At 49.9% G+C, this 26,905-nt stretch overlaps 1 protein-coding gene across 4 annotated transcripts in view; it reads right to left on the bottom strand.

Moving 5' to 3' along the window:
* SAMD4A (sterile alpha motif domain containing 4A) overlaps positions 1-26,905 on the bottom strand; it is a 108,317-nt gene that overhangs the window by 26,203 nt on the left and 55,209 nt on the right. For all 4 annotated transcript variants that reach the window (XM_064461106.1, XM_064461104.1, XM_064461105.1 and 1 more), the window contains exon 3: positions 17,734-18,252. In XM_064461106.1, coding sequence (XP_064317176.1) covers positions 17,734-18,252 — 519 coding nt within the window. The remainder of the gene's footprint in view (positions 1-17,733; positions 18,253-26,905) is intronic.

Consider the following 26,905-nt stretch of genomic DNA (forward strand, 5'->3'; position numbering starts at 1 on the left):
CATGCTAAAGTATTAAAACCCCAAATCTTAGATTTTCTGACACTTTTTGGTAGGTGTTGCAACTTGAATAGATTTTTAAATGTAAATTTTACTGAATGGTCTCAGTTTTTCGCTGCCCTTCTTCCATACCGTCTCATTCATTTTTAGTTACTCCTTAAAGATTTAGATATCTTTTTCTAGGGTTAGTGGGGGTAATACACGGTATTTAGAGGAAAAGATGGATATGGACAAACTATCTCTGTTTCCTGTAATGAAAAATAAATGAAAAGATTGGTCTGTTGGCTTAACAAAATTCAAATTCCATAATTCACAAAGCCACTAAGCTGCTGGCTAAACCATAAATGCAGTTATTGTATTTTAATGTACAGATTTAGGATGTAAAACATTTGTTTAATGTTTTCTTGCGGTTACTCTCAGTGAAATTAATTGAACTTCACAGGGGCTGTTTCCTGATAACTGAGACCAAAAAAACTCTGGATTTAGCTGTCGGTCAGCCGAGCCGTGTCTCATCAGCTGCTGCGATAACCGGGACAAGTTCTGGATCCAGCGCTATGGGAAGGCTCTTCTGGGTCACACCAAACCCAAGCCAACGCTGCTACTTTCGACGTGCCCCTGGGTACAGATGTGGGGTTCACGTCGTGATGGCTGAGAAAACATCCGCACTGGTCTGTTAAAAAGGACTCGTTTCTAGAGACAAGAGCAAACCCTGCAGAAAGACACTAATTTCCCCAAATTAGCTGCTGTAAGCTTCATTGCGGGGTAGATGAAATGAAAAGCAGATTTTCTGCTCCAGGGAAATCTGAGGGCAGAGGGGTTAAAATGACCTTTCAGCCCAAATGAAACTGAAGCAAAAAACTTTTCAGTTTTCCTTTCAAAATCAAATTTCTTAACTCTGTACAAAACCTAGGGGGAATTCATCATTCTTGTTGGTTTTCCTCCTAAGGCACCAATGCACTGAAGCTCCCTGACCCCCTTTTTTGCCTTAGTAGGAGTTCATCAAAACCACTCACGGCTCCTCCATGTGTTATTTCCAAATAGAAATGAGTCTTGGTGGAGGACCCCCAGCCAGGTGTACCATGCTGTGAAACTTAAGCCAGGTTTAATTCCCAGCTAAAGCCCAGGGGAAAACCTGCCATCAAAGCCATCTCTGCTGACCAGAAGTGGAATGAAAATGAGCAAGTAGTGGGGTTATAAACGGAGGGGAGAGAAAAACGCCAGAGCTCGTTTGCATTTATTAAGCACCTGTAAAAAGCAGCTGGTGCCACACAGAGCTGATGGATGAAGCCAAAACCCTGTGGATTTCTGCAACATCTAAATTGTTCCTATATCTGAAAGTGTTTTCTTCTCCCAGCACATAACAGTAACACCATGCTGCGCTGGGAAGCAAGGGGATGGCTTATGGTGAAGAATTTGTTCCCTTCCCATTAAATAACTATAGAAATATCTTCCAGTAGTCTCCTGGCAGAAAAGGATGTCAATGAGGATGCGGGATTATTTTTCAGAGTGGCGCTACATTTCATAAAGTTGTGGTGCCTCCTGACAGGGAAATAGATGGATTTAAGAAGGTCTTGGCCAAGCTATTTCAGCTCTTGGCTTTGCAATTGTACCCCAAAAGCAGCACTGTAAGGGGGCCCTGGAGATGCCACATCATCCTCCCAGGAGAAAAATACTTAGCACTGAAAAAAAAAGGAAAAGGGGTGGAAACACGGGACAAAACCAATATATCAATTGAAATGGATCACCAGGGCTGAGCGTCACAGCAGCAGAGTCCAGAGCCCCTTCTGTGCCTGTTGCCCCCACCTGGGGTTCCATGCCCCAGGGGGGGAGAAGCCACCCCAGATTTGTTGTAGGAAAAACTCTGTTTTAGGAAATATTTGTGCCCTTTGAATGACTGAGAGATGCAGGGGAATGGGGCAGGAGGCCAGGAGCTAATTGGCGCCTTCTAGGAGGCGAAGGGCTGCTGCATTAGTGCCCCCTCTTACAGGGTGTACGCAGCAGCTGATACCCTGCAGCATTTAAGCCATCCTCTCACCACCAAAATCTTAAATCCAGCCCAGATTCCTTCCTGAGCAGCAATACCCTTGCAAACTCCATCTTAATTTTATGCCCCCTCATTAGAAGCCGGTGTTGGCTGGAGGAGAAGTAATGAACTCTGCAGGATGGCCAGGAACAATTAGAAATCATCCAGTGCAACATATAAACATTAGTTCCACTTCTTTCCCTGAGATAATGCAACGCTGGAGTCCAACAGACCATGTTTTACTAAACCACAAGCATTTTTACTGAACTATGAGTCAATTCACACAACTTCACGAGAGGCGGTAGGGATAATTCCTCTGCGGAGGGTGCTACAAGCAGAAAAAGTCACCAGCTCTTTGACACCACCCCAGCTACTCTTGGTACCAGACATAGATTATTTAAGAGGTCTTAGCAGTGGCCTAACTTTAGGCTCTGCTTAAGCCTTTCTGGCTGCAATAGACACCAGTGAGCAACACAGTTTCTTGCACACCCTCATACCACTTTCCACCAGCACTCAAGCTACAAGATCGCTGTGAGCCCTGGGCTGGTACCCCTGCCTGGTGTGCACACATCTCTCCCCCTTTTAATTTGTAACCCTCAGAAAGGGAATTAATAAATGTGCATATTTACTAACACTGCTGCTTGTTGAAGCAGCACTTTCTTGAAACAGCGGATGTAGCTCATAATTTTCCAAGTGTCAGTTTAGTGTAGTTCCTTCCCTGCTTTTGACAAGCCGGTGTGTTTTCTGGATGGTCCGAGGTGAAGCCAGGGCTGCCGATGGATGCGCTGGGACAAGCCATTTATTCAGTCTCTTTCTAAAATAACTGGTCCATGTGTGCTTTAATTTCAGCAGAAGAAATACAAGTGCGAGTTTATAACCTTACACTCAAGCCTTTTTTTTTCTTTTAATTACAAAAATATTAAGCTTTAATTTAAAAAGGAAATCTCATATATTCTTCTAGGGTAAGATAAGCTTCCAGGAGGCGGCCAGAGGCACGCCTGCCTTTCTGAGTGCCACGGCAGTGCGAGCCGGCCGAACAAAGAGAGGAAACCACCACTCCAAAGTGCAAGCCACGCTGGCACACGGATCCCCTGCAACTTGTAAGTGTATCCCACTTCTGGTTTAGAAGTGTTTTCCTGCCAGCCACAGGCTCATTTAGGCGGTGGAAGAGCTATGCGCTCCCCAGGGACCCACCAAGCACTCTGCAAAGGCACTGCCTGGTCTGGCTCCTTCCACCTGGGTATCCAGTGGGACGGGGGCCAGAGCAGATCAAAGTCCTCCCCATGATAAGCGGGCTGGTGTTGCCTCTTTGCTCCTCTACCACAGCTCTGAACGGCCGTAGGCGTTGGGCTCAGCCCATGCCAGACCGTGTTTCCTTGCAAGAAAGCTCCTCGTGGCCTCCAGGTCAGGGTCAGCTGCAACCCAGCAGCTAAATATATATAGATGCTGCTAAATATAACGCCTTTGAGATGAGCTTGGATGTTTTGCATCCTAGGGAAAAATGTGCTAAATTACCAGCAGTCCGAAGCACTCTCAAGCTTCAAACCAATCTCGCCTTAATATTCCCAGGGGAAAAATATTAAGAGGATGGAGTGATGGCGATGACGCAAGCATCCCGGTGTGCGGGGCTCCCCATCGCAGGAGGCAGATGCAGACCGCAGTGCCGCAGGGACGGAGCAGCACGGAGCATCCCTGTGGGGCTGCCATCTCCCCGGGCAAAACTGGCTTTATCATGGACCAAACACTGGCTGGGCTGGCAGGCACGGCAACGTGCTTAGCGAAACTCTGAGGCTGCAAGTGATTTCCCTGTGAAGCCCTGGGTTTCGGGATTTTTTTTCTTCTCTCTTCCTTTTTAAAGTGGTGTTGCCTATTTTGGTAGGCAAGGGCTAATTTCAAGAGGGTTTTTGTTCATTGAAGACCATGTGGAACAGCGTCAGACGTTTGTGTTGTGGCTTCTCAGGGTTTTGGGCCAATTTTTCAGCCTGAGAAGGAAAAAGCCACCCATTCCTGTAATTAGAGCCGAGGAACTGGGCTCTGCAGGCAGACCTTCCTCCAAGCAGCGTACGACGGCCAACAAGGCACTTGCTTTCCCGCTGCCGCAGCGCACCCTTCACTAAACCTGGCTTAAAGTGCTGCAAAAGTTCTTGACAAGATGCACATGGGGCTGATGCGAGCATTTCCACCAAGAGCCAGACCCATTGCTGGGTACAGAGGTGCCTTCAGACTGCCTCTGGTCCCAGTGTGCCCTCCACCGCTGCACAGTCCCCACTGGGTCCCTGATACCCAGAGGACCTTTACAACAACCTCACAACCCTTTACACCAGTGCACAGTCCATACAGCACATTACGACTGAGAATAATATCCTTTCCATAGCTGAAGAAAGGAAAAAGCGCTGCAAGGTGCATGCTGAACTCTTTGGGAAATGTTTTTTTTGTTTGCTTTTAGTCTAAAAATGGCACTTCTTGGCTGCAAAGCTGGCTATGGTGCATCCTTAGGCAGTGTCTTATCATGTACAATTCCTCTTCTAGCCTGCGGGCACCTGGAGCAGCAGCTTGACCCCAATTTGCTGTAGGAAGCGGGGATGTTTTTAATCCACCGAGGCCACATGGTCTCTTGTACAAGCCAGAAGCACCCCCACGGAGGGGGAATACTGAGCAGCTCCTGCAGTCCTCCTCGCAAAGAAACCACCAAGTTCACCTCGGTCCTCTGCTCTGCCTCCCCCCCTTGCTACCCCGGTCACGAAGCACCATCCCCTCCAGGAAGGCTTCCCCGCGCTGGCAGAGCAACGCTCGCGGCTTTTCCAGCGTTTTTGTGCCGAGGACCCTTGGAAACAGCCGCCGGTGGGTCACGCTGCCCAGCTGGCACCCAGCCTCCTTCCTGGGCACCTCATTCACCCGCTCTCCACGCCGCCGCAGGCAGCTCCAGCGTGGCCGAAGCAGAACCTGATGGAACATTTTTCGGCTCAACATCCCCTAACCCTTGGAGGCTTTTCTTTGTGCCTTTTTTTTTTCTCCCTGGGTTTTGTGGCTGTGACTTTAACTGTGTTCGTACGGTGCCGGATAAGCCATGTCCTTGCTTCTGAATCAGGCACTGATATAAGCCATGGAGGGGTTGAAACCAAGGGTCCTAAATGCAACCAGCCCCCGGGTATTTGTGTGTATTAGGAAAAAAAAAGATATAAGCAGAGTGTTGTCTCAAGCAGAGAAATTAGGAAGAAGCATAGACTGCAGAAAAGCCTATAAAGCAAACTTTTTTTTAAAAAAATGACGTTTTTAAACGCAGTTTCCTGTTCAAGAAACTGGACAGAGAAACAATAACCCGTTTGTTGCTGATCTCTCCAAGCAGCGCATGCGAGGCCTCATCCAGGCTCAGCTGGGGAAGGGGACGTCTCTGCTGACCGCAGAGGGTTTTGTGAGCCCCTGTGTGGCACGAGCACCTGTGGACCCGCTGTTTGGCTCCGGCAGGAATTGCTGCTGTTGTTATTTACTCATTTGTGCGGCAGCAGGAGCGGGGCTGTACCTAAAGACGTGTAAATGCAGCTCTTGGTGGCTTCAGCAATCCGATGGGATGCGTTTCTGGAAGGAAGCCCAGCCTGTCTAGCCAAGGACCATGAGCTCAGGAGCTGCTTTTGAGGTCCTTGCGTGGGGCTCCCCACCAGAGCATCTGGCGAGGTGGGAGTAAGACAGACGAGGTGTGAATCCCGATCGCAACTTAACTCACAGACAAAAGGACGCACAAAACGGCGTCTGCTCGGGAGGCGGTGCTGGCGATGGAGGATCAGAGGCATGTTGCAAGAAGGTGCTGCCCTAAACCATGCTGCTCTCTGGGTAAACGCAATGCCCTGATCTCCAGGCCAATAAATGTGGTTTCTCTCATACATTTATGCACAAACCACAGAAAAAGCAGCGTTCGCCCCTGGGGAATCCCGGTCCATTAACAACAACACTACTGCGCTGAACCAAGCCTCCAGAATTATCCCAGAATTCACTGATTTTTTTGCTACGGGCTCTTGGGGGAAATTCCTCCCCTGCTCACAGATCAAGCCAGATAAATGGCGCTGGGATGCAGAAACTCCCCTTCCTATGGTCCTTTTCCACCCAGAAGAGATGTCCGAGAGCACCCGCTCTGCCCAAGCAGCAGCCAGCGCTCCCCACTGCCTCCACCAGCTGCTAATAAGATCCCTGGTCTGAGAAGCAGCTGCCTGCTGAGACTGCCAGCAGCACCGGCTCCTACCACATGTTACGCTTCAGATGGAAACACCCCTCAATCAGTTGCCATCATTTCAAGAGGCCAAGCTGGAAGACGTACATCCTTTACCAAGCAATATGCAACCCGTGGAAACTGGGAGTAAGAAGTGTCTTAAGCCAGTTGAGTGGAAGAGGTGAATGCAAAACCTCTGGAATTGCCCCAGGAAACTGGGATCCAATAATCCCTGAAGAGTCTGTGGAGTGAGTGCAGGGAGACAGCGTGCCTTTAGGAGTGACAAAATACAGGAGGACAAAGTGTGTCTTACATGATGTACATCCCACAGTCATCACCCCACCGTCATCAGGGAAATTTCACCCAGAAAGAAACAGGACTTTGCTACAGTACTGTAGCCTTTTCCGTCCTCACTGAGTTATTTGGGATTTTCTCCTCCCTTATCTCTTTTTACCCACTTTCACTCATTCAAGAAAGCCATTTAGTCCTCCTCTCCTGTAGGCACCATGGCCCAGATTTCACAAGACAAATTCCTCTGCATTTCAGCCTTATCGGCTTCCTCTGGCCTCCAGCTCTCGGGGGCTCACATGCCCCGTCCTGAGCAACCTCTGTAAGGGCTGGCGATGTCTTATTCCTTCTCCTCCATCTTCTTCCAAGAGCATATAATATTACCAGCTCCAGGAGAGAAGAAAAGCTGTTGGGTCTTGGAGGGGCAAATGCAGTATCCAGTTCCCCACATGAGAAGATGCAAAAGATAGTGCCCAGCAGGGGCACCTCATGACTCCCCGTATTGCCCCAAACACCGAGCTCTGCAATGCTCCCCAACAGTCCCCAGCAGCACTGCGATAGCCACGGCTGCTATCTTAAAACATGTATTCATTCTCTCCCATTATTGCTCCAAATCAACTCAGCTCAGCTCTCCACCTCCTCTACATACCGACAGCATATGCATCCTAAAAATCTGCCCTCGTCATCCTCCAAAACATTCCCGATTGCTCAGATATTGCCTTGCATTTGAGTTATGACACAGATCTCTGTGCCGGCTAACACGAGACTACATTGCTCAGCAAATGGGGGGGGACTACGGTTACAAGAAAACATCAAATGCAGAGCAACCAGCCTTGAATAAAATTGCATAACGAATGGGAACAGCAAACTTGAGGGGAAAATAAAATTAAAAAAAAAAAAATTCAGCTTCAAGGCTGCCAAAACTGAGCCATTGATTACAGCACATTTGATCCATTTGCATGCAGAGAGCTTTGCTTTGGTGCTGAGATGGAAACAGAGTCTTAATATAGCTGGAGAGAAAATATCCTTCTTGCACTCTCCTAACTGCACTTTGATAGGAAGCAGCCACAGAGCAGATGGTGCCTATATATAATCACCAGACCTATTATCCCAGCCTCTTTTAGTAATTTGAAGGATGTGATAACCACAAGGAGAGCGACAAATATTCCCCCTCTCTCCGTTCCTCCCTCCCTTCCCCCTGCTAAGAAAAATATTAAAAAAAAAAAAAAGAGGAGGAAGCTATAATTATGGCAACAATTAAAAGAATTTCCAAATGAAGTAAATAACTATTTTGTGCACTGCTCCTTTAAACCAGAAGTCAAAAGTTAATTAAATAGCAGCATGTTACTGAGTCAGGAGAACAGAGCAAGTCCCCGTGCAACGCCGCAGTCGAGAGGGAGACTGGAGTCGCTTTAGATGAATCCAAACCCCAGCACTCCCTTCCCTCCCCGCTGCCCTCCTGCCATTTCTCTGCAGCTGCTCTTCGATGGTGGGGAGAAGGAGAGCTCATCTGTCTCCATTCCTTTACTTGCCAGAGCCTAGAGTCACATGGTTTCAAAGGATGAGCAACAGAGAGGCGATTCTCTCTAGGGGCTTCTTGCCCCATGAAGATGCTTAGGAAAAAAATCACAAAACTGATTTTTATGGTGTTGTGAGGGAAGGCTGGGGAAAGGTGGTGTCGGGAGGCTGTTGTGGAGGAGGAAAAAGGGGTTTGGGTGGGGGTTCACACGACTCTGCCAGCAGGGACCTTTCCTCCCCTTCTGTGACTGCCTGCTGGGTACCCCAAAAGTGCCTGTTGGCAACTAGGAGCCCAGGGGTGAGTTGGTGAGAGCGATCCCTAGCTGGAGGCAGCTGGAGACAGAGTCATCAGGCACTTTAGGGACAGAAGTTAATAGTGGAGGCACTGAGGAGCACCCCTGGGTACTGGGCTCCCAGTCAGTGCCCCCTGGCCACACACCGACAGCGGCTCTGGTGGTGATGCAAACTGCAGACGGTTTCTGCACCGCTTCCAGGTCAGAAGCATGATTCATTGGTAACAGTCATCCCAAGAACCATAGGATAACACACAAAACCATCGTTGATGCTTCTTAACACCCCTCCCTAAGACACACAGGTTGCTGTACAGAAATTGGAGGCAGTGGAGTTGCAAACCTCAAGGTCCTTCCACCCCGACTTGCAGGTCGAGGATGGTGTCCTACCCTCCATGGCCAATGGACAAGCAACGTGCTCACAGCCGTGCAAAACCAGGGCACGCAGTCCCTGCCCTGAGTGCTTACGGTCGGTGATTGCACCGGGATGTCACAAGCTGTGAGGGTGGGAGCGTCCCTGGGTGCTGCTGGAATAGAGGTTCCCAAATTAGGTGGCCTGATTCCAGCCAGAAAGCTGCGGAGCCATCGCTCTGTGCGTAGTGTATGTCAATTTGGGAGTGGTGCCTTGTAAGGAGATGTGTAGGTACATGCAAGGATCAAACCTTGCATATACCAGGTTTGGAGGAACCAATGGAGCAGTCCCAGAGGATGCATGTGTAACATGCCCTCTTCAGGGAGGGATGGCCCAGTGCTCCCCCTCCTCTTCACGGGCCACCCAGACCAACCACCAACCCCTTCACTGCTTCCCTAACAACGGGGCTGTTTGCTATGGCTATGGCAGGCCAGATTATGTGAATTATTTAAGCGCCTAGCAGCATCATTTGGTGTTGCAAGGGCTCTTTTAGGAGCACCTGCATGGGTCTGTACCTACCAGCAGCCAAAAGCAACCAGTGACATCCACGCATGCTTATGTACCACCCATGATATCACCTGGTGGAAGTCACTGCTGAGCCCAGCCTCGAGGTCCCCTCCTCTCCTTCCCTTTGGGACCACAATAGGACCTTTTGGTGACATCTCTGCCTCCGAGCACCGTGACTGATGAGGGGCTGAGCAGAGGCAAGACCGCAAGATCCAGCCTGCTGCCCACGTGAAAGCCCACTCGCTGCGGCACGCTCATGGGAAACACATTCGCTTCCCTGCCTATTCCCTCTGCTTGGCAAGCAGGTATCCATCACTTGCTCGACACCCTGCCTACAGCAGGATCCGCGCACAGCCCAAACGCGTTGCCCACTGTAGGATGCACGTGTCGTCACCTGCTCCTGCATGAGAGCAGAGTGGGCACAGCAAGGAGGACCCCATCTCTGTGCTGCCTGATGCCTGGGATAACATCAACTCTGCTTTGCTAACTGCATCCCCCCAGAGCCAAGCGCATCCCCCCCAAGCCATCCACATCCCCCCAGAGCCAACCACATCCCCCCAAAGCTATCCACATCCCCCCAGAGCCAAGCGCATCCCCCCAAAGCCATCCATTGCAGGTAAGAAACTTCTGCCCCGAAGGCTGCGTGGCTGTGCATCCCCTACGAGCGATGCTAACTGCGAAGAGCAAGTCCCAGCTGAATGGAAACAGGAGAGCCACCAGTCCAGACACTGGCCAATGTCCAAACCCAAGTGTTCGTCAATGGTCAGTGGGTTACTCTGTGTCACCATGTAAATCCACACGCCATCCTGGTTTTTTTCCTTCCAGTGCAGAACACGGTCTTTGGGAAGACAACACTTAGGCTGATTAGCTTTGATGACAGTCTAAGACACCCATGGAGACACATTGCAGGTGGGACCTCAGCACCATGTTGCTCTTTGTCAGCAACCCGCCTTTTTGGCCAAAGATACAGAGAGAAGAGAGATCCTCCGGGAGCAAAGAGGTGAAGGGAACATGCCAAAACAGGCTCAAAGGAGGAACAGGAAGTGCTGGCACAGCCAAACTGAAGTCTCAAGGGTAGGACAGGTTCTGACCATTGCTCAAGTACAAGAGTCCATCAACATGCTTCAATACACTGGGTCAGGAAACACTACACACAGCAACACGGATGGTGAAAGGTGACAGACCAGAAGGCAGGGCCAGACCAGTTTCTGCCCAAAGTGTCTTCATGCATCTTCACCTTGAGCCCTTGTGAGCAAGTGCACAGCAGAGAGCATAGAATCATTTAGGTTGGAAAAGACCTTTAAGATTGAGTCCAACTGTAAACCTAACGCTGCCAAGTCCACCACCAAACCGCGTCCCTAAGCACCACGTCTACATCTTTTAAATACCTCCAGAGATGCAGACTCAACCACTTCCCTGGGCAGCCTGTTCCAGTGCTTGACAACCCTTTTGGTGAAGAAACTTTTCCTAATACCCAATCTAAACGTCCCCTGGTGCAACTTGAGGCCTTCTCCTCATACTATCACTTGTTACTTGGACTGTATGACAGGGCTGCCCTGACCTCTTCCACTTAGACCCATTTTCCCAGCCTGTATGTTGCTGCTGCATGCCCAGATCCCACCGACCCAGGGGGAACAGTCTCCCTCCCTGCACCCGACCAGCCAAAGACCACCTCAGGGCTGCCGTGGTCCCAGGGTGGGACGGCTCACCTGGCTGCCCTGCTTGGAGTCCAGATCTGGGCAGCGTGGGAGCTGGGATGACGATGGAATGAGCACATGTAGCTGGCCCATCAACTAAAAACATCCTGGCCAGCTGATCAGCTCACAGAGAATGGGCACAGCTTGCTCGGTTTTGATTTTGGACACCTGCCTGCTAACCAGAGGCTGAGGGACATGGCAAATGGAGCAGCCTCAACAGCAGGAAGGGACGCTGGCTATAAAACACAGCTCTGCAGTGACCACTCAAAAGCAGTAGATCTTCCACAGCATTGCTGACACCCCAAAAGGCCATAGATCTTGTCCACCACCACCGCTACCATCTCCAAAATTTGATGGCTTCCAGGCTGAGGGCAGGGCACTGTTCATCTCCTTGCTTGCTGAGTGGTGGTCTGCAGAGCTGTGGACTCTCCCAGGGACCAAGTGCTTTGAATATATATAGGGGCCAGGAAATCTGTATCTGCTGTTCTGAGCTGGAGTAGAAGATTACAGTTGGACTTAATGATCTTAAAGGTCTTTTCCAACCTAAATGATTCTGTTGTCCTCGCTCTCAGTCCCGTTTGCTGTTGCATTTGTACTGATTCTGCATGGATTTGAGAAAGCAACTCTGTTTTTAAGCTCCAGAATTAGCAAGACCTTGTAGCCGTGGGACCCTGGCAAAGTGGGTGACTCCTAGAAATGTCCTCCAATGGTTACATGCAACACTAGAGGGCATGAGCAAGACAACAAATGCCCCAATCTACCACCACTGAAAACCTCAAGTGTAGTATAGGTCAACGAGCTTTTCTCAGTCCATCAGTAAAAGAGAAAGAAAGTAAAGATTAGAGGTGTCCCCACCTGGCAGGATGAGTGCCAAGGTGCCAAGTCTCAGTACACAGCATGGCCAACTGAGGAACAAGATTCTGAAGGCAATTCCCGAGTACGAAGCTAATCCCCCCTGGCAAGAAGAGTACATTTGTTTGCTTCACTGTCATAACCTTAGTAAGACTTTTCCACTCTTTATTTTTGACCAAGCAAAACAGCATATTTTGCTAACTTTGCACAGGAGAAAACGTGTCGCCCTGCATAAGTCAAACATGCTGAGGACACACAATCCTCTTCAGGTGTCATTGTAAATCTACACAGAGGAGATCGTTGTACTTGCAAGCTGCCTATCAACCCAACAAAAATCAGGGTGGTCCTGCGGGTTAAAACATGCCGTTATCCCATTACCAAGCTCAGTTTGGATACTGGGTACAACGGCAGGGTTGTCTCTGGTGGTAGGAAGTGAGCTGTTGCACAGCAGTGTAGGGGAGGAAGAGTCAGGAAACCCACACTCCGTTCATGACAAGTGCTTTTTTGGCGTCGTTTCTTCCACCTCAATTCCCTTATGACCTGGGGAAGAGCTCCACCTTGTCTTGTTCATCTGCTCTCTCACTGGGGAGTCTGTAACTGGGGCAAATGTAGGCAAAACCCAGCAAGCCATGTCATGCACACACATACTGACGTACTGTTTAGTAGCTGCCGACCTGCCTGTAGGGCAGTAGTTGGGACTGAGTCTCTTCTGAGAAAGAGAAACACAACAGAAAGCCCTTCCCAGGATGGCAGGGTCTCCACAAGCTGGCACTGGGCTTGCCCCAGAGCCAGCAGCCCCTGGTGGGATCTTCACATAAGAGTCCATGGGATGGTCCTTACTTCTGCAGCGTGCCCTGCTGCCACCAGTATTTCTACATTTCTTGTGGTGCAGTGTTTGATCTCAGGTGGCTGGTGCCACCTGAGCATGACCCTGAAACATAAACATTTCTGAAGAGCTGGCAGGTGCAGGGGGAGAGCCGTGAATCTGGACTGGCGTGCATGCAAGGAAGTACACTGATTTATTCCTTCTCTTCAGCTCTAGGACAAGATAAGAGATTTTTCTTTTTCAGGACAAGGTGGTTATACAGGTGAGTATTTCACCTGCATTGCACTGCTTGCTCTCCTGTTTCTCCTCGTAGACAAACAACATCAGTTTTCTGGCAGAGACTCCCATGGGAAGGGTGTAGCAGGCCTGCGCACTCAGCACCTCTCCCATTTGTGCAGAAGCGGAAGGGTGGCTGCAGGCTGGCAAAGAGCTTTGCTGGTCCAAGGACCTCTCCGTTCACTCACAGGGGAACCCAGGCAGCACAGCAACACTGAAATACCAAAGAGTTTGCAACACCTCTCCTGTATGAACACAGTCCCAACGCCTGGGATTTCTGCTCTGCAGGGTATTCCATAGCAAGGTCTCTGACTGCATTTATCCATCACTGATGTGTGATGCACACCCTGGTGCCACCCACACCATACCTCCAGGCATCGGTGCCACTCCAAGCGACCCAGGGCGCATGCACCAGGGACAGGACTGCAGGGCACCAACGGCCACACACTCAGATACCACCATTACCAGTCCAGGGACCTCCTCCTCTTTTTGGAAGGACAGGCAGGAGACAATACTCCTAGACACAAGGCTCCAGTAAGACCAGGTGCTGCCTGCCTTCTCCGGGGCCATCCCCCACCAGGGGACCGATGTGCCATTGCTTTACGGCAGCACTACAGCCCATGCAGAGGCTGGGCAGAGCTCCTGTTCCCCAGGCAGCATGACAACTGGAGACACTCACCCTGGCTGAAATGCTGCCTGTACGTGGCACTGAGCTGCCTCTTTTTCTGGGCAGGTACTGGCATAAGCAGGTCCTCGATCCTCTGCCAGAAAGAGCCTGCAACATCTGTCTCTTAATTCACATGTTTGGGGCAAGTTACTGTTGCTCCTGCAGTAAAACCAAGACCTTCTGCCCCTGTGCAGAGACCAGAGACTTGCTGCTAGGAACCTGATCTCCAAGGGGAGTTTAAGTGCCCTGGCACTACACCACAGGTGAGAGCACAGGAAAATCTAACCACACATTGATAAAAGAAGTAATACTTGTAACACTGGGAGCAGAGGACCAAGACACTCTTCCAGCAGATGCACGTCAGAGCCAGGAACCAAATCCTTACCTCTTTAGCTGTGGTTCAACAAGCTTGCTATTGCCAACTGGAGTTGCTATCACTCCTGCCAAACTTTGGTTTTCTTTCTCTTTCCTTGCTTGCAGACCTTACGGTCCATATCAGACCAGTGACCTGCACCCCACCTTCTTGCTGCTCGACAAGCATCTTTAACAGCAGACCCTCCTTCTCCTCTGTACATATTTCCTTCTGAGCAGGCAGAAAACACAGGGTTAAGCTATGCTGTACTTCCATTTGGCAATGGAAACCCATATGCCATCAGATCATGCTCAGGTGGAACCAATTACACAGGAAGGAGATGGGCCCCCCCCACAAGAAGCTCTCAGTCTGCAGCTTTGAAAGCCAGCCACTTTTTTCTGTCATTTTAGAGTTTCCAAGCACCATCTCCACTGCAAAGGTGTTGTGCAACCGGGCATTTTGCAACTGCTGCCTGACTCGCCTGCAGAGCTGGGGTTCTGGGCTTTACCCTGTCCCACCACGCCTGGAGCAGCTTTAGCCTCCTGCCCATCTGTGCTCCCAAGCCCATGCCGAGGCTACCTTTACTCCTGGCACTCTAAAGCTTAGTTTAGAGTTGCAAGTCAAGCTCTGTGGGATGGGCTGAGAAAGGCCATTATGGTGATGAAGTGGATGGGCATGAACTTCCATCGCTTGGAGTGAGTGCATACCCTCAGACTGCTCCAGACCCAAACCCATCACTTAAGTTGGTCCTGCTCCTGGATCACCATTACTGTGGCAAATCCAGAGTGATGCCTTCAGAGTGCTCCAGACTTGCCCTGCAAAGGCTGGAGAACCCCAGCAACATCTCCTCAAACCTTGGCTAACACCAGCCAGCACCGTTAAGAGAGAGCTGGAGATGAACCTAGCCTGAACCAAGTCTTAAAGCCTGGGTCTAGGTCAAGTTGAAGACAAGGACAGCACTAAGCGAACTGTCACATGAGCTTCACTTACCCATATTTAAACCCAACACCGTAATAGCATTACACCTAATTATGCCACAAAACCAGACGAAAATACCTCGGGCAAGATCACCATGTTACTCCTCTGGGAAACACTTTGCCCCATTTCAGCATCAGGAACAGGCAGTGCCTTTGCAGGGACAGGTCAGAGAAGGCTGTGCCCTGCAGGGTGTTGCTGGATTAAACCCCTGCCCAGATAAACACCTCCAAGTAAGAGGGAGGATTTAAAAATAATAACACTAAAACCTAAACAAACAGTAACGGTTTGAGGGTTTTGCTTTGGAAGAAAAGATTAATGGACGTATTGATCGACTCAAGGGGCTGGGACAAAGGCTGACAGCCATGTTTATTTTTTAGCATCTGTCTGTGGACTTACTGTGCTCGTGTCCGAGCAAATACTGCATTAAGGAAGCTTATGAACTAACACACGAAGCGTGGTTAGGTCGTCTCCAGCTCAACCCGCAGGTTGTCTGAATATCCTGCCACGAAAATACATCAGCCGGAGTTACAACAGCTTAACATTTAGGGGTAGGCTGGGCTGAAGATGTGTTTGGATACCCCTGCAAAGCTACTCAGTCTTAGAAATACGCGTTGACCCTGGTGCGACACTTGGGGAAAAGGTTTCCTGAATATGGCTTCCATAAATCTTGCAGCTCAGAGCAAGACAGTGGGAGCGAGCTGCCCCGGTGCCATGAGAAGCAGCTACTGCTGGATGCTGGGAATGACCAGATCGGGCAAGGGCTGCCGGGCCGGGACTTATGGCAGGGGATGCTGTGGCAAAGCGAGTGGCAGAGATGGAGGAGGGACACAGACTTCCAGCAAAAGACCAGGGTAAAGCGTAGGGCTGGACAGCCCCTGCTGACAGACCCACAAACGCTCCTGTTCCAGTGCTGTACACACCTAATTCTAGAGAATTTAGGAAAAACCTCAGCAGTGTGGCAGCTCGGGCGCTGCTGAGTAATTCAGCTGTTGCCTGGGTTTCGGCACTTTCTGCTAATACTTGGGGACCCTGTTGGGCAAGAGGTGGGTTGTTACTTCTGCTACGAGATAAACCTGTGCACAAAAAGAAAAACAAAGGGATCTTTGAAAAGCGGCCTTCAAGATCTAAAGCATCTTGTGGAGCTCCAGCCACTGTCAATGATTAACCTGCTGCACCCATCAGACCTCCCTGCTTCCAGCTCTCGAAGCGAGGAACCAGATCCCTTCTGAAGCCATCTCTTCCCACTGCCTCCCCAGCATGCAAAGCCTGCAAACTGCCAGGTATGCAAAAACCACAAGGAAGAATCCCCCCTGAAAATAATCTCTGGAGAGGTTTAACTGACCAATTGCAAATACCGTCATGATCCTTCTCCCCCTGCCTCCTTGTTAAGCCTTTCCCATGCAGCTTGGTCACCCTGAAACAGCTCTCCTCCGCAGCGCCTGGACCCAGCTCTCAGAGAAGCTGAACCTCACACAATCCCATGGCAGCAGGAGCAGGGCTTCAAAGATGGGGGACGGGATGGGCATGATGTTCAGAGTCGGTGGAGAAGCTGAGCTCCTTCTGCTAAATCCCCATGTGGCAGAGCAGGCGGCGCTGCCTGCAAGGATACACACTGGAGAGGCAGGGACCAGGGTGCTACAGCAATAAACCCAGAGCTGTGTCTCTGATCATCATTGATTTGAAACACCACTTTAAAAACGCACCGATTACAGAAGAGGGAAAACCCCAGAAGCCTTAAGTGACCATTTTAGAGCTTTCAGCTATTTAATTGTGGGTTTCCGCACACTGATCAAGAAGCCAGCGCCCTCGCCACAAGAAGCCTCTTCTTCCTGAAGCACTCGCTGCATCCCTTGCATCTAGGGAGATGCCAAGCATCTTGGAGAGAGACCTCCTGGATGACCCAAAGCAGGTGAGATGGTGGCAATCACCCGAGGTGACAGCAAGGCAGGCATGACAGCCCTCCACAGAGGGAGCAGGTGGGCAGCGCAGCTCTTGAACCTTGCTGAGAAGATGCTTCGCTTCTCCTCTCCCATGGATGGCTTGCAGGCATCAATGGCTGCTTTACAAAACAGTTATAGCTGCACTACAGCTTCATGCAAAACCAGTGATGTATCTCCAGCCATGGTGCTCTGAAGCGTCCCCAAGTGTCCAAGCCTTGGGCTGGGCTCTGCATCAGCCAGCACTCCCACCAAAGCCTGGCAGGGCCTCCACGGGGAAAGAGCTACCCAGCTCTCCTGGAGAACACTGAGGACTCTGCATCTAAACCCCCTGATCACCACCAGCTTCACACCTCTATGCACTGCAGATACACGGGAACATTTCCAGATATGCCCTGAAGACCATGGATCCCAGCCCTGCTTCCAAAGACAATGCCTGTGCTTCAGGGGCCCAATCCCATTTCCTCCCAGTAAGTCCCGAGGTCACTTTTGGGCCTCAAGTCCCCCAGCTCACTTTTGGACATGAAGCATCAGCTCCCCACTTGCTTTAGGAACTCTTGAAATGTGAATTGCAAATCTACATGGAGCTAATATATGAAATAAAAGGGGGTCCCTTCGATAATGCACATTTTTTGCTCTCACAGCTTGGCTGTTTTTCCCTCCTCTCCAGCTGACAGATCTTCAAAATCCCACAGGAGTAGAGGAAAAAAAAACGAACAAAAAAAGGCAGGCAGGAAATAAAAAAGCAGGTAGGGGAAAGGAGAAAAAAAAAAAAAGGAGTTTTCTATGGCCCAGATGAACCCAGCCCCTCTGCCAACCACGGCAAAGCAATATTTTCTAGTGGAATGGGGGGACCATGCTGTGAAGGGCGGCCGTGGGTGGCCATTCCCAGAACTTCCCGTGGGTACTTACTGGTGCTTGTGCTAGTGCCAATGGTGTTGATGGTTGTGGGGACGGAGGAGGAGGAGTAGAGGGGCAGATGGCCATTCTCGCACGCCAGGTTTTTGTCCTGCCAGCTGGGAGCGCTGACGCTTATGCCCGAGTCTCGAGAGTTTTGCCATCCGTTGAGCTTGTCGTCAGAGTTTTGTCTTTGGTGATAGTAGTGCGTCTGCCCGTAGTCCACCGAATCCGACCGACCTCTGCTCTGGCTGCCGAAGCCACCCGATGTGCGGTCCTCCAGGTGGTTGAGCCACATGGCCAGGGCGCTCCTGTCCTCTAAGGAGGTGGCAGGGTGTATCAAGGCGTAGGACAGCAGCTGCCTGCTCTCCTCGATGTGTTGGTTGTGTTCGATTGAGTGGGCCAAGATTTTAGGCAAGAGTTTCATGTATTCGACTTTTGCCTCGATGTTTCCGGGCTTCAGTAAAGGCAGGTGGGTTAACAATAGGGAAATCACTTTATCCTTGGATTCCTGTTGCCATTGGTTAATGATTCCTGTTGAAGGAATAGAAAAAAAATAAAAAGAAGAGAATTGAGAAATTGGCAAACAGAGGTGGTAAAGAAATAGACACTGGCAGGGTAAATACGTCACACCAAAGGGATGCCTGCACGCATGATGCCACTGTATGAGCATCTCCCAGGGGAGGTCATTGCCCTCCAAAACCAAGGTGACAGGCAAGGTGTGCCAGATTGGACACCAAGAGTTATCAGACACTCCTGAAAGTGATGGAAAAAGCCAAATTACACCCGCCTCTACAGCCACATAGCTCCACTGTTTTTCTCCTAATGTTAACTAACCAAAGTCATAACTTGGCCCAAATCTTCCATATCGTTGCAGATTACACAAAATACTACACAAAACCTCTACATGGATAAACATAACCTTTTAAAAGCACTGGTTGGAAAATGGAAAAGGTCAAGATTCAAATGGGCTAACACAGGCAAGAGCCACAGAGGGCGAAGGGAAGAAGCATCCCAGCAGGAGGGCAATAACCAAACCAGGGTGTGGGCCCACCCGCCAGCCCGGCACGATAAGCTGCCCCAAAGGTATTGAGGGAAGGGCTCAGATGAAGCAGCCGCAGAGCTTTTGTTCCTCTGTTAGCTCACGGCAGATAGGAGAGGTTTAAAAAGACCAGAATAAAAGCAAACATAGGGTTTAGCTTTAAAAATATGCAAAAGGAAAAGTCAGGGAATTACAAACTGGTCACTTAACTCGAACTCCTGGAAAACTGATGGAACAAATAATGAAACAACCTATTTGTAAGCACTTAGAAGATAACAAGATGATAAGTGACTGCCGACACCGATTTGTCAAGAACAATTTAATTTCCTTCTGCGACAGAGTAACTGGCCTGTGAATAGCTGGAGAAGCAGTCAGCGCCGTATATCTTGATATTCATTAGGTGCTGCCACACATGGCTTCCTCAGCAGCATACCAGAGAAACACTCTCAGGCGAAACGACTCTAATGTGGGCATGCAACTCATCAGAAAACCATATGGAGGGAGTTGTTACTGGTGATTCACCATCAGACTGGGAGGATGTGCTGAGCAAGGAGACTTGTTCCAGTCATGACACTACCCAGTATGCCATCGGTGACATGGGTGATGTGACAAATGTGTTCAACATGCAGATATCACGCTAGAAATCCAGAAGACTGGATTAGAAGTCAAACAATGTTGAGACCCGGAGAAAAGTCAGAAAAAAACCAGCTGCATTAAGTAGGTGCAAACATCTGCATGCAGGTGGGAACAAATCGCTGTGCAGTAGCAGGCGGGGAAGAGCCTGGGGTCAGGAAGCATCACAGGCTGAACATCAGTCAAAATGCCATGTTGCACATAAAAACTGCACCAGCCAGCCTGTCATCTGTCTAAGAGGTGAAGACTGACGTGGACAAGCTGCTCTCCACGTCTCCTGGGGATTGTTGTATTGTTGTAATAGGTTTGAATTGCAGCAAAGATGACTGAGGTCAGACATGAAGAAACTATCTCCTGCAGGTAGGGCTAGTGATGCACAGGCAGAGATTGCCTACAGACCTTGTGAAAACTCCATCACTGGAGGTTTTTCTGAACAGCTCACACAAACACCAGCCAAGGATAGCTCAGGATCTACCCAGACCACCCGACAGACGCTTCCCAGCCCCAGGTCAGTCTCTCCTCCAGCATTTACCAACCCCCTCTATGAAGCCTTCAAACTTTCAGTCGCTGTAGGAGGCTGTGCCTAAGGTGCCACAACTGAACCATCTGGTGAAAAACGACTTCCTTCTGTTTGCTTTAAACCCACTGCCCAAAACATCACCAAGTGAGATCCCCCAAAGTTCTCATGTTATTAAACGCCCCCCCGCCCCAACTTTACATTGTCCCTCCCTGTCTGCTGTCTCCTATCCATACTGTAGAGGAAGATGCTCCAAATAATTGATTATCCCTATATCCTTCACGTGGTTTTGAGCTAGGGTGACCAAACCCACACACACCAGTGAAATGAAGACCTGGATGTCCATCTGTAGGATCACCCACCTGGTTTGCTCTTGGGAAGAACCATGCTGCTGTCCAGCAGTTAATCCAACCTTTCCATCACCCCACTACCCCATGACACAGAAGAGGGCTATTACAGTGGGGTCTTTTCCCAATTAAGACCAAACCTTGCACGTCGGTTCGCCAACACAACTGCCGTGGTGAGCAGCACTCAACCCTCCAGCTTCGCCTTCCCAGTTTCAAGGCGTGCAACCATTTTAATAGGAAGCCACTAGATGGCTTGCTGGAAACACCAACGGCTCTCACTGGAACTTTCTGCAGTGGTATTTACTTCTCCACAGACCCACCCCTCCTCCAGAGCTGCTTCCCGACCCAGCCGCCGGCGTGCCTGAGCCATCTCGTGCCGCTGTGCCGAGAGGTGCACGGGAAACGGTGTGGCACAGCTTTGGTGGAGAAGGAACCACTTCATTTGCAGCAGAAGCAAATTTTGGTACTCTGGGTGCGCTCCTGTGCCCGTGGAGATGCTGCAAGGTTGTTTTGGTGCTAAAAAATGGGATTTGGAAAAGCAACGCTCAACCTAAGTGAATTTTTAAAAAATACACAAGCATGGCAGGACTCATGGTTCACCAGAGCATCTCCGTATTTTCCGTATGCAGATGGAACTGCTGCAAGCAAAGCTTCCTGTCGTGCTTAACCCAATTTCTCTGTCCCCTCTTTCTCCCTGCCTCTCAGTCAGCTGCCCGGAGGGTTGAAAACCCGTCTTATTTTCTCCCCTCCTCCTGCAGAGGCATGCCACCTATTCCCTTATCACCACCACATTTTATCACTGGCGTTGGGGCGATTCGGCAGTGCTTTCAGGCTGGCGCAGCCAAACCCCATCCCGGCACCGCCTGCAGGAAGAGTCTGCAGGATTTTGCAGCAGCTCAGATAAAACTGAGAAATCAAAAGATCATTAAAAAAAGGCATGCAACGCACTGCTAAAAGAAGTCGGTGCCACTTGTACATAAGAACCAGGTAGCAAAATACATGCAGAAAAAGCAGAGCCCAGTGCAAACTGGGTGCAGGGGAGGAGGATGAGGATGGGGGAGGCAGGTGGCTGGACTCATCTTCCTCACATGGCAGGGGGGACTAAGCGTGAAGATCACCACTGGAGAAACACAGGATGGTGCCATATCACTTCTTGGGAAACCTGCCTCGGACCTCCAAGAGATTTGGGTGTTTGAAATCACAACCCCAACAGATGGAGCGTTGATCCGAAAGCCCGCGGCTGGTGACGGGCCGGGCACCCTTCCCTGCCCCAGCCCGGGCAGGAGCCACTTTCCTTCTCAGCCAGCAGCAGGATGTGCACAATTAAACAAAAATGGAAAATAATTAGATCTGAAAGAGGTTTGGCTCCCTCCGAGATGAGGCTGAAGGTCAGGCTTAATCCTATCTGCCAGAAAATAGAGGGATCTGGAAAGGGTGCCATGGGAGGAGGAAAGCTGGAGCTGCCTCTGGGCAGGGGGAGAGGGCCCGGTGACCCCCCAAACTCCCTCTCCACCCTCTACCCAAACACAGGAGCCCCTGCTTAAGGTCCCTACCTGCTGCCACGCACTGCCTGACACCTGGGGTGTCTCACCCTTCATTGCCAGCACAAGCCCCCCCCGGGTCAGCTGCAGTTAGGGTGGGTCCCTGTTTTGGGTTCCCACATCCCAGGGTCCCAACACGCTACCTGCAGTGATGTTGCAGGCACTAATCACATTACAGCTTCATTAGTCCCCCTGGGTGCTGCTTCAAAGATGCCTGATGCTTTCTGTCACAAGGCTTTTGCTTCTCTAAGGGATGGCAAGACTATTGATATTTGCAGCAGGCAAATCTGAGCATAGAGAAAGCCCCAGAGTTAGAAACTCTACCTTGCTGTTTTGAAACTCCCCAGAAAATCCATCCTGCCTGTTGCTGTCATTGCACTGACCTCTCCTTTTGGAGATGAGCTAAAATAAAGGCTCCATAAGGAGTCAGCTCCCATCCCAGCCCTGCGACCCCTGTACTGGGAAGGGATGGGAGCTGCTGGCCGAACATCCCAATTTTCATTACAGGACTCTCTTTCTTGGGTGAGAAGCTGAATGAAGGTGGGATGTGAAATTACCTTCTAACTTAAGATTACCTACCCAATACAATTTTGCTGCCATACAGCACAGCTGATGCTTGTGCAGGATGCCTGCAAATAAATATAGCACCAAATATAGCCAGGTCCTGCTTCCAAGGCTGAAACCTGTGCTGTGCTATGAATAGGTCCAATGCTATCCCTGAAACAGGGGCTTTATGGCTTGAGAAAGCGGTGATGTTTGTCGATTTAATAAGCGCTCATCGGATTTCTCTGTCAGAAATCTGCTTAATCACTTCTGGATCCTTGCAAACTGTTAATTGCCTTCATGTCTGCCGGCGATGGATCCACCTCTAACGCCGCACAGCATGAAGGACCTTCTTGCCTTTACTTTGAACCTGCCTCCTGATAGATGACTGGGTTATTTCAGCCGCCAGCAAGGCACATGGAGCTCCTGAAGCTGTTAATGATGTACTGGGAACAGCTGCAGTTTTCCGAACGTAAAGCCAGCCTGGATGGACAAAGGCAGGGATGCACACAGTCCCTGCAGACACCTGCAAGACCCAACTCAGACGGCACACTGGTGCCTGCATCTAGAAACACTGAAGTACCTAATTGCCTGTGTTGTTCTTCTATTTTTGTTTTTTACCAACAGACTTCTGACCCCCACCTCGCAAACACCGACCTGCTCTGGAGGAATGGCCGAGAGAAGCTGTCAGCACAGGCACACGAATGCGTGTGTCTCACCAGATGAGATGCCTCCAGGGAACAACGGCAATGCAGGATACATCTCAAGTGCTTAAAAAGACCCCCAAAACCAATCAGCTCCAGCCAAGATAAACCTTTTCATTTTGACAGCAGAAACTGGGTTATCCTCCTGTTGGCATAAACAACTTATCACATTTCACAAGTGAAGTAGACAAATATGTTGACTGGGGTCTTGACGAAGTGGACGAGATGAAAGATGTGTAATTTATGAGCTAGACAACAGCTTATCATGAGTAACAAGGACAACAATTAAAGACTGAAAGTGTTTTAAAAACTGCCCAAGCATTTTCCGAGTGACAAAGAGTATGTTCAAATAGCAGGCTTGGTACCATCGCTCCACAATGGTAATCAGTGCATTTAAGTTGTCAATAAATTGCTCTGAAATTACTGTTGTATTATACCCTTGTTTTCAGTTTAACAACATTTCCCATTAAAATTTCTCAAAAGCCCATATAGATAATTTGTCCAGCATGTAAGAGTTAGATGTACACATCTGGAGGGCACCCACCAAACAGACTGCCTTCACAGCAGGGCTGAATGGACCGACACTCAGATGTTCTTGGGGAGAAAAAACAGGAGTTTGTACCAAAAATTTAGGCTGGGATCCCTGATCTTGCTAAGTGGCATGCTGCAGCATTAGGGATAGGAGGGAGGAACTGGGTCCTCCTGGACCAGGCCCTCCTAGGGATGGACAACACCGAGGTTTTCACGTCTTGGATGGCCAACAGCAAAACAGAAAACCAGTCTGTTCTCAGGCAGCTTGCAACTGCTTCAAGCGAGCCTGAAATCAGCGGCCCCGATGCAAGCAATGGCTATTTCTGGGTTTGCAGGAAGGTTTTGCAGGAGGCCTTCCTCAGCAGCTCCTAGACGAGGTTCCCATTGTTCGCTGTTTCCTGGATTACTGATGTGGCACCGGCTCTGGGCAATGGGCAGAGCTACGTGGAGGCACCCACTTTTTCAGCAGAGGCAGAAAAATCAGTGTCTGGACTCCTGCTGCGTAAAGACCCAGCAGCACATTGCTACCCGCCAGCTCCTCCATACATGCCTGCAAGATGCTGCGCTCATCAGAATCACCAAAATCTGCAGCAACCAAGGTCATCACCAGAGTCAGTACCGGTACCTAACACCGCCCTGCATATGAACACAGCGCAGCAACCTCTGTTCAGCCAAAATGTCATCTCTCAGTGAAGGGCTACCAAGAGACAAACCCCAACCCTATGCCTACTGGGTATTTGTTCCAGTGTGTCCCTCACACCTCAGTCGGCCTTCATTTCCAGTTGAGTTTACCTAGCTTTAGGATAAATTCTGGTCTTTAATTTCTTTAATTCAGTTAATTGGTCTTTTCTTTAATTCAGAGAGCTCCCTGATGTCCTGCATTTTCTCAAGTGAAGGTAGTCGGGACTCAGCATTCAAGTCATCTTCTACTTTTGTTTCTGGTAAGCTTAGCAGAAACTAAATGTCCTGTCTCTAAGAGGTCATGGCCCCGTGCTCATTAATCCTGAGGCCATGGCAACACTTCTGCTGGCTCTGACTTCCAGCACCCAAGCGAATCAGGTCTTATTTGGCTCGGTGAAAAGCATGAGTTGGGTAGAGAGACCATACCCCACTCACACGGGGTGGTTTGCAGCAAAGTTAAAGCAGAAGACCAAAAAAATGAAGATATTTAAACCACAAGCCTGAATTTGCACCCAGTACATTGACCAAGGGCAAGCTGCTGCCAGTCTCAGCCTTCCTGCAACTGGATTAACTGGTTTGCGAGATGGTCCAACTCCCCACCACCAATCACACAAATCTCTCCAACACTGCTGTGGAGATGAACCTGCACTGGCTCTGGCCGCAGCAACTTGCCTGAAGGTGAACTTTAGCATGTTTCCAGACAAAGGGATTTCAATTATTATTTGCAGTAATTAGTACCTGCACGCTGACCCATTCACAATACTTTCTTTGGGTGAATTTACTTCATTCTCTTCCTAAATTAGCCTCACTCAAAAGACCAACATTAAAGAAAATAAAGTGAGAACCTTCTTGGAAACCCTCTCTGTAGCCCATCCAGAGCACATCAATACCCTCGCCGTTAAACCTGGCAGCCTTCTCCCCCTGCGAGAGGCCAGATAATAAGAATTTCAGCATGTGCCTTTTCATAATTGCAAGCGACGCTAAATAAAAGTATCTCAACGATAAAGGTTATTGCAGACCTGCCAATTGCACAAGTCAGAGATGCAAGCCGGCACTGAAATGCCAGTGAACCTGAATCCTACTCGTCGTCTCACCAAGATCGATGCAAAACCACGGCTAACACAGGCAAGAAGACACCAGTGATGTTTCTAAGTGTGTCTACAGCCGGGAGGCTGCAGCGTGGTGTGTAAACCCAGCCAACCTGCCCCTGCTACGTTCAAACGGGTTTGAATTTATGCCTGCGCTAGAGCTGACAGCGTGGAGCGGGAGGACCTAATCCTATACGTCTGAAGGCAACGGGAGCCGTGCCAAAGAGCATTGTGCTTGCTGGATCTGGCACCCGCGGCTTCCTGGCACCTCCCGCGTCTCCGCGCTGCAGCGGCTGGGAGAGGCCAGCTCTGCAAACCGGGGACCGATTCTTCCCAGCTCCCCAAAACTGCTTGTCCTGGTGGATAACAGGATTTCACAGAGGAAAAGGCAAGAAAACCTCACAGCTGGCTTTTTGCTTTTGCTCCCTCCCATGCAGGTCTAACAGCCCGACTTGGGGAGAGATCTGGGGAGCAGTGGTGAAGCTCTTTCCCTGTCACAAGCCTTGGCTAGGAGCTGGGAACAGCCAGGTCTGCAAACAAGCCCTGGACACCAGGAGGGCTTAGGGCCTGCTATGCGTGGCAATCAGGGCTCTGCACTTTCCCTCCTGGAGTATCCACCCCAACAGCTATGAACCTCTAGGTCCAAGGTGGTTGCGTGGCTCAGCGCTACTCCAGCATTTTCGGTTTATAATGAGATATAAAAAGGCAATAACTGAATTCCCCCTTTCCCTAGCTGGTTAGCTTCTGTGCAGATTTAAGCACAGATGACCTCTTTGAAGGACAGAAGGGCCTTTTGCTCATCAGCACCCATAAGGAGAGGACAGATAGATGGCAATCTGCGCCTTGTATCACGCAAGGCACGTGCATGATCTCCCTTCTCCAACGCACACGACCCACCTTGCACCCTGGCTCCATGACGGTGCCAAGGAGCACCAGTGCTCGACGGAAAATTTGCCAGTGATGCGCTGCAACCTGTCGGTTCACATGGTGCTGGCTCTCCTCCGTGTTTCCAGCAGCTACATCACATTCTAAGGGGCTAAAAATACATTAAGTGCTTTCCTAATGTTTCTTTTCCACCCGAGCGGTTGCTGCAGAGAAGCTCCGAGCAGGAGGGAAGGTAAACAGACCGGTGTGGATGCAGGGAAGAGATGCCATAAAAATGGAGCAATAGGCACAGCACATCCTGCAAAAGGAGGTGGCTGGGAAGTACCTGCTGCAGGCGAAACTGGTTCCTTGGAAAAACAAAGGGAAGAGCCATACAGCCATCAAAAGCAAAGTGTTTCTGATTATATTGCAGGATTCAGCACTGACAGGAGCACAGAGGACTTCATGAAGGAGCATCTTCTGCATCTTTAATGACCGAGATTAAAAAGCTCCATGTAAATTAACTACGCAATATCCCTTTGACTTGTCAAATGTAGCTGCAAATTTAGCTGCTGAAACCAATCCTGTCAAAACAACACAACCTTCTTTCAGTTGTCCCCAGCATCCCCCCGCACGCTACGGGCAAGTTCTTCAACACCCACTGCCAAGGCAGCATCAAAGGGTTTGCCGGCACAG

Source organism: Phalacrocorax carbo, chromosome 9, assembly GCF_963921805.1.
Source record: "Phalacrocorax carbo chromosome 9, bPhaCar2.1, whole genome shotgun sequence".
In the NCBI taxonomy this organism is placed as follows: Eukaryota; Metazoa; Chordata; class Aves; order Suliformes; family Phalacrocoracidae; genus Phalacrocorax; species Phalacrocorax carbo.